The sequence below is a fragment of the Pollicipes pollicipes genome, unplaced genomic scaffold, assembly GCF_011947565.3.
Source record: "Pollicipes pollicipes isolate AB1234 unplaced genomic scaffold, Ppol_2.1 Scaffold_4881;HRSCAF=5763_pilon_pilon_pilon, whole genome shotgun sequence".
Lineage (NCBI taxonomy): Eukaryota > Metazoa > Arthropoda > Thecostraca > Pollicipedomorpha > Pollicipedidae > Pollicipes > Pollicipes pollicipes.
In genome coordinates this window covers 10,729,227-10,737,065 of record NW_023596576.1, presented here as the reverse complement: position 1 = coordinate 10,737,065, position 7,839 = coordinate 10,729,227, and the positions used below count along the sequence as shown (strand labels likewise).

General features: G+C 60.9%; 1 protein-coding gene across 1 annotated transcript in view; it reads right to left on the bottom strand.

Annotated features, from left to right (window-relative positions):
• Positions 1 to 609: 609 nt before the first annotated feature.
• The window catches only part of LOC119101044 (nuclear hormone receptor FTZ-F1-like), a 28,678-nt gene continuing 21,448 nt past the window's right edge, over positions 610 to 7,839 (bottom strand). Inside the window, exons 3-6 of the mRNA XM_037224291.1 lie at positions 3,223 to 3,481; positions 2,719 to 2,819; positions 2,210 to 2,345; positions 610 to 1,518 (exon numbers count right to left, since the gene is read on the bottom strand). Of these exons, the coding sequence (XP_037080186.1) occupies positions 1,493 to 1,518; positions 2,210 to 2,345; positions 2,719 to 2,819; positions 3,223 to 3,481 (522 nt within the window). The 3' untranslated portion in view covers positions 610 to 1,492. The remainder of the gene's footprint in view (positions 1,519 to 2,209; positions 2,346 to 2,718; positions 2,820 to 3,222; positions 3,482 to 7,839) is intronic.

The window sequence follows — 7,839 nt, the reverse complement described above, 5'->3', positions numbered from 1 at the left end:
AAAATAACCACATGACTAGTGCGATGTCAAACACGACTGCTAAACACTAATGGATGCATGATGCCTAGCGCTACCATGAGCAAGCGGGAAAAGGTCAGAATCCTAGAGCCCGGAAACGCCGAAACAGCTGGCCGCACACGATCCACTCCAGGAAGACATGAGGCTCACCACAATATTTTATTCTCACCCCACTCTTGGTTCGCAAGCCACGCCAGCGAACCGGACAGCACTCGCACACCAGCACGCGCACGGCTCTAAAAGGCACGCGGTTGAACCGCGTACCCCCCATTCACGCTCAGGCACGCTCAGCCATGCACACGACACGGACACACGGCTACGGGAGGCGAACCTCGACAGCAGGCACGTGCACAGTACACATCTTAATGCCCTATTCCCGGAATGTCCCCGTTTTCGCCATAGAGGCAGACAGAGCGACAGCGCAGTCAAAAGCCTACTCCCCACTACTGCACACCGGTGGTCGGTCACGCGGGCTGGCGACGCGCGCGCGCGCGGGGCGCCGGCGCTGGCGCCCGACCGCCTCACTCGCTCCCACCCGCCGCCTCCATAATTTATAACAATATGGTAACAAAAGAGGTCCGTCGGGAGGACGCGCACCGGTCGCCGTCGCCGGCCAGACGGGCGGGGGCGGCGCGCTCGAGCCGGGGCCGCCGCGCACCGCCCCACTCAGCCACACCAGGCGGCACGCCGCCGCCGCCGCCGCACGTGCCAGAAATAAAACACGCTTCTGATCGCCGTCCAGCCGACGCCGGCTTAAATCACTTCATGTAGCAAAATACAGATTTCTGTAACGGTCTCAGGTACGTCGGCCCATGTTACGTACAGCGCCCGAACAGCTAACGCCTTGTGCATACCGAACACGCCTGCGCACACACCATACAGAGCCTTCGTCCGCGCCTAACGTCACACCACTCCAGAAACGCTGTTAACGACTGTGCCAGTCTTTGTGACATCGCGCAACAGCTAACTACTCAATCGCAGTTGGGCCAAGCGGCCCGACCCATCTCAACAACGCAGCCGCATAGAGTGTACCAAAAATAACCCCTTCACAGCGTGCTCTCACCACGGGCACACAACCACAGATACAGCAAGTGAGAAGGGCGCGCAGACTAGCGTCGGGCGGAAGAGTGAGACGGAGAGAGGAGCAGGAGCCGGTGACAGCAGAGGAAGGGCAGTGTGTGCTGCGAGGCGCGACGTCCACCGAGTCCTGTCTCTGCCGAAATCGCACCGCGGCGGCCGCGCCCCGCCTCCCCACTCTCACGCGCTCACTCACTGACACACCCGCCCGCCAATGCTCACAATGATGGCGTCCGTCCCTGGCGGGCGGCCGGCGCACCGTCGGTGGGCGCGGCGGCCGCCAGGCGGCGCCAGCGTAGGGATGATGATGCGGCCTCGGCGTTTGTACTGGTAATATCGGGCCCGAGAGGCGCCGGCGGCCGGCCGCTCCGCCGCCGCCGGCCCGGCCCGGCCCGGTTCACTGCGCTGGCACTCGCCCTAGAACTGACAGGCGGCCGGTCACGCACAAGTCACCGGCGCGGCGCCGCCAACAGCGCACGGACCGGCAGTCAGCGCCGCCGCCCCCGTCCGCACCGGCAGGCCACAGTCCACCAACGCTCGACAATGTGTGGCCGATTCGGGTGGCAGCGATTTCTATGTAGACTGCTCGTGTCATCACACCTCTGGCTCGGGGATCAATACCAGTTGCCCTCCTCCTCACTCAAGATAGACCAATCAGCATCGAGCCGGACAGACGTCAACCCATCATCGGCGCTTCTAGGTAATGTGCGGGGGCCACCGAGGAGCCAAAAGTATGACAGCATGGATCTACATCTACATCCGGTCAGACAGCGTACTGTGCGTTAGAGAGCTACCGACTGTGCGTAACTCATGAGCAGCCTGACGGGCTATAGCCACAACCCGGACCAGGAGCAAAGCAGGACCTGCAAGGGGCGGGAGTGGACCACTATTCTAGTGCTCCACCACAAATTTTCTGAAGTGCTGACGTCCCATATCATACACTTCCAACACAGACGGTCATTCCAGACCCTTTCTGGTCCAAATACAACCATCCGGAATAAACACCGGAAGAACCCTTCATCAGCGGTGCCTGGGCTTGAGCCCCCTTGAGCCCCCTCCATGCCGTGCGACGGCGGTCAGCGCCGTGAGAAGGGCGGCTGCCCGGCTCACTCACGCCTGCGAGCGTGCAGCATCTCGATGAGGAGCGAGGTGGCGCTGTTGGTGTCATGCTTCTGGTACAGGTAGTCCTCGCCGCGCAGCGCCAGCTCCCGCAGCTCCGGCAGCAGCGCCATCAGACGCTGATACTTGCCCTGCAGCGGACGGTCGGCCCGCGCGCGCCACGACGGTCAGCTGAAGCACACACGCACACACACGAAAACACACGCACACATGCGCGCACGCACAGGCCGCAGCTCCCGGTAGCACGCGGGGGCGACGGACGCTTCGACACACGCAGCTCGGCTTGGCCCACATCGGCGCCGAAAAGCTTTGTACGCGAGAGAGCGACGCGCCGAGCGTGCCCTCACTCGCAGCTGGACCGGCGAGGCTTGTCACGGGGAGCCCGTCCCCTCGACTGGCGCACGGCCACAGCTCGTGGGAAGCCGGTCAGGTCTCGGCCCCACCCCCAGCTGGCGCGCCCGGCCCAAGCCAGGCTCATCGGCGCCGTCCGGTCGGCGGCCCCACCTGTATGTCCGTGTGGACGGTGCTGCAGTAGTCCATGTGGGCCTGCTTCACCTGGTCCTGCGCCTGCTGCACATGCCGCCGGTTGCCCAGCGTCTGCATGTCTGGCGGAGCGCGCGGGCGGCGCGTCAGCGTGGCCCCAGCAGCGGCGCTGGCTAGGGTGCGAGGGCCGGCGGGGCTGGGCGCCACCACCCAACGCCCGTCCGCGTGCGCGCACAGCCACCCACCCACACGCCCATTCATGCCGACATCGGCCACACACCGGCGCCGTGGAGAACTCCTCCCGGGGCACGGTGCGGTGTCCAGATAAACAGGCAAGTCTGAGCAGCTGAGGGAACTGCGGCTGTTGACAGTCCAAGCGGGAATAGCCTATTGGCCAGCAGTGGGCACCACCACGGTGGGGACCACAACTAAAGCTACTGGGTCCGGTTACGGCCCTCCGTTAACCGAACACACCCTGCCCGCGGTCTGCGCACGCCTGCCCCTGCCGTTCCCGCCAACACTCACTGGGGTCTAGCAGAAGGACGAACTTGAGGCAGATGTAGTCGCTGACGTCGAAGCTGAGCTCCTGCAGCCGCGCCGTCACGTCGTTGAGCTGCGGCACCAGCTCGGTCATGCCGAACAGGCTGAGCGTCAGCAGGTCAAACTTCTGCCCGTTGGGCAGCGTTGTGCTGTCAGGCAGATTGTTGTGCAGTCGCTGGTGGATGTGATCTAGGATCATGATCACCGACCACGTGGCCTGCAGAAGCTTCATCTGGTCCTCCACCTGGCGACAGATGTGATGGTGTTACACAAGGCGCGGGCTGGGAGCGACGGTGCTGCTGACAGCGGCGGCTGTGCACAGTTGTGGTTGTGGGCGGCGCGCATAGATGGCGCCGTGTATCCCGTCCACGTAATTCACGCCGGAGCATCGCATCAAGATTCGACTTTCCTGGTGCCTTCGGGTTTGCTAACACCTTTTCCCCGACTCGCGCAGGGTCCAAGCACTTCCTCGACCAAAGCCTGCCAGCTGCATGAGCGCCTTAGTGAAAGGACGCGGCGGCAAGCGCAAGCTGCACAGCACGAGGCCAAAGTCACTCACTGTTTGCGTTGGAAACGGGAAACCAGCCGATTGGACTCGCCCCCTCTCTCTTTGCCGAGTTTTACAACCACGGTCAATTGCGGGAAACACTTTTACTTCGGGTTGACCGGGACTAGATTGTGAGCGTCCAGTGCAGTTGGGATTGCATTATCATTAGGAGTCTTTTTCAAATACCGACAAGCACGTGCCAAAGATTCGCTTACGCTGCGCGATTTCGTTTCCAAGTTCCACAGACACCACCTGACGCCCCCGAGCGCACGATACGACAGGCTGTCGAAACGATGCGGGACACATTACCGGGCGGCCAAGAGAAAGACAAGCCCTTGCGAGCGGCCACAGCTGTTTGGCCGCACACAGCGGGCCCCGTGGCTCGGGGTCAGGCCGATCACCTGCACCTCCAGCGTTTGAGCGCGGCTGGAGCGGCGCCCCGCGCTCGCGGATCGGCCACGTGGGTCAATCGGCCGGCCCTGACCGGGATCAGCACAGCTGCCGACCGCACCAGCCGATAACCGCCCATCCAGCCGGCTTTCGTCATTTTCCCGTGTTGACAGTCGCCGAATTCAGCAACTTTGCATTGCGAAACAGCGTTTGCTTTCGCAATGACGCCCGCCGATACCAGCCGCCTAAAACTGGTTACAATCCACCATCCACCTTGCCGGGGCAGAAAATGAAGAAAAGTAAATACCGAGCGACGGGCATATTGAAGAACACGATTAAGTCCATGAAACATCGAACCAACGTTTATGTTGGCCGCACATTGGAAAACAGAGGGCAACATTCTCCCTCGGGGATCAGTCTGACTTTTGCCCCACGTGTATCAACACAACTCCCCTGAATGACGGAAAGCGCACAAAATGCTCACCCAAACTTTCCCACACCACGAAAGGGTCTCCCGATGAGCCCGCCGAGCACCTCCGAGTTGACCCGGGCCGAAGCGAGGCTGAAAGGACGGCCATTAGCGAAACAAGGTCGCCACGGTCGCCGAGCGGCGTGTCGCAAGTGCGCCCCTGCCGAGAAAGGGTGGCCGCAGCCGACGGCCGTGTCCTGTGCGGGTGTCGCAACGGCGCGCCGTCCGCTGGCCCACACCCGGCCAGGCCGGCCCGCCGCCTCGCGGCGCCGCGACCTGCAGGCCGGTTCGCCCCCGCTCTGGCCTGCGGACGCCCCGCCCGCCCTGCGGCCTCATTGCCCGCGTCTGCGTCCGCACGCGTCGATACGGGTCGGAGGGCATGGAGCGTAGCGAGACCCTGGCCGTCGCCAGCGACAGCTCGGCGTCCACCCGCCGCGCAGGCCGGAGCCGCGCGGAGGAGGCGGCGGCAGTGCCGAGAGTCGGCCGCCGCCGGAGGGCCTCCATACTCGCCAGCTGCCGCCGCCTGGCCCGGCCGGCCGCCGTCGGCCGCACAAAGGGCGCGCTGCGGTACTTTCACTGGCGCCAAGGCCACCGGCGCCGGCGCGCCGCCGACCGGCCGGCCGGCACACACCGGCGACGGCGCGTTTTTGTGGCGCGGCGCGAGGGCGCGCGCCGACCGATTTTTTGCCCGACCCCCACCCCGGCGGCCAGTGCGCCGTCCCGTCGGCGGCGCCTTTTGTCTGGAACTGGGCCGGCCGGACGGGGTCGCCGCCGCCACGTGCAGCCAGCGGACTCAATGGCTGCGCGCGGCCCACAGGGGAGGACCGGGCCGCGCGGCCCGACAGGACAGGACCGGGCCGCGCGGGGGGCTCACACGCCGCCGCCCAGCCTTTCTTCGGCCGGCTGTCAAGAGCTGGGCCAGGCTTTCGCAACGTCGGGCTCAGAGGCAGCGCATTCACGTCTGGCGAGATGAATGAGCCTGGTTACACTACCCGCCAACTGACCGGAACCTGGGCGACTGTAATTTCACAGCAGAATGTGTGCTGTCCTCCGCCAACCGAGCACACGGTCAGATGATGGTGATCCTTTCAAACACGAATGCGTGGAGACGCGTGACCGTCGCTTCGACTGACCATTCGATTGCCTTCGGCTTGTTCTACAATGTTTCGAGACAACAGTATCGCCTAACATTATAGCGTTCGCCACGCCAGCTCATCCGTCATGCACACACGGGGTCCCGGCCAGGTGCAAATGGTAGCCGCTCACGTGCGGCGTCGCGTGCGGCTGGGTCAGCAGGGTCGCGCCACTAGGTTACACTTGGGACCCGATCCGACCAGCGGGGCGACGTCGACGCCTGCTGCTCGATCAACATGGAGCACAACATTCGCAGGATGCCAAAGATTGCTGAAACGCCAATCGAAATCTGGTTCATACCGCGCCAATGGCGAGCCACAGCGTAACGAGAACAACACATGTCGACTCGGAAAAGAACGGGTAAAAGTGTAGCCAAATGTCAACCGGCGCGGACGGCCGAGCACGTGCGCTCGTGCACAAACGACGGGGTCGACAGTTTTACCAGCCGCACCGTGCGGGCACACCTGCCGTCTACACATCACACGGCCAGCCAATCACTGGTAGAGCCATAGCCACGCCAGCAATCAACTGGGAAAAGATCAATGTCGCATGGTTGAAACACAATATCAACTGCAAAACGTTGACGATTAAGATAGGCATTCTGCGGCCATGAAATTGACAGCCGAAAGGCTCAGTTCACGGGGATTAATATCCACGCCGAATGTTTGCGAAATTCATAACACTTTGGTCGCGATCAACCCAACGTAGGTTACCGCAAAATTGCCCGTTTTCCTCGGTACCAAATGCCGCGCTGTTTGCTGGCCAGCCGCCGACTGTGCACTGACACTGAGGTCCCGAGTCCGCACCGCCAGTCCCCCTCCCCCCCCCCCCCCCCGAGCGGCGGATATCCAGACGTGCCACTGGGCTTTCGGCAACCGAAAGTCGTAGTTAAACGAGACAGAACTACTTGTGCCGGCACCAGCATCCAGCTGCACCGGCACGCACACCCGTTCTTATGTGCACATGGCAGCGCGCTGTCGAACGGAGTAGACAGATTGGTTAATTATCCTCTCACATACCATGCATACCGTGCGCCCGCACGACCAACGTTCAGACGTGCGAATGACAACCCGTCCGCCGTAACGACTCCGGGTCCGAACCAATTCGACCAGAATTAAAACATGTCATCTTAAAGGTGCCAATACTCATTCCGGGGCGCTGTTCGGTCGAGCGCTCCGGGGTGCTCCGGGGTGCTCCGGGGTGCTCCGAGGTGCGCGCATGAACCGGCTGACGTAACCGGGGCCTTAGTGGACTAGCAATGTTTCGAGCAGGACGACCGGAAGCAACAACAAACTGGGTCAGCTATAAGTGAACTGAGTACAGATAATAAGCTGCATAAATTTTGAAAAAGCGTTCTACGAGTAATCAAAGCGCAAGACTATTAGAGCATCAGAACGTGACCTACTCCAAAATCAAATCATACCTTCCAACAATCGCAATTGTCACCATCATGCTACAAACTGCGCTTCGCACAATGCTGATCCTCTATTGTAGTTAAACCAAACACGAGCGTAAGCCAAACATAATCCCAGCAGCGAAAGAACTCGTACCATTTCACAACAGCGGCCCGATAATTAATTAAGGGCTTAATGGAACGTGAGACAGCGTTCTTTGACAGACTGAAATGTCATTTGGGACCGCTTTCTTAACACGCGCTCGGGTGGGGGTAATTTGTCACCCCCGAATGTTGTTTTTTTCCGGAATGGCTCCCGGACGGCGCGCATAACTGTAGACAATTGAATAGCAGATTGTTTGGTACCGAACATTCAAACGTACCTTGTAAGATCGCTGAGCTACAGTTCGTCAAAGTCAGGCCATAGATTCAGCGAAGTCAGTTTCTTAGGAACCGTTTGATCTCATGCAACAAAGGAGTGTTAGACGAAGTCATACATATCTGAGATATTCTCCTAGACAACACAACTGAATAAACAAATTCCATTGGCCCAAGGTCAGGTATGAAGGTCAGACCTAGGTCAAAATCATCGTGCTTTATTGCCTTGAGGCTTGATTAATGAGGTAGTTACTGGTGTCCAATTGGAATTTATTGACAACAGGAACGGCA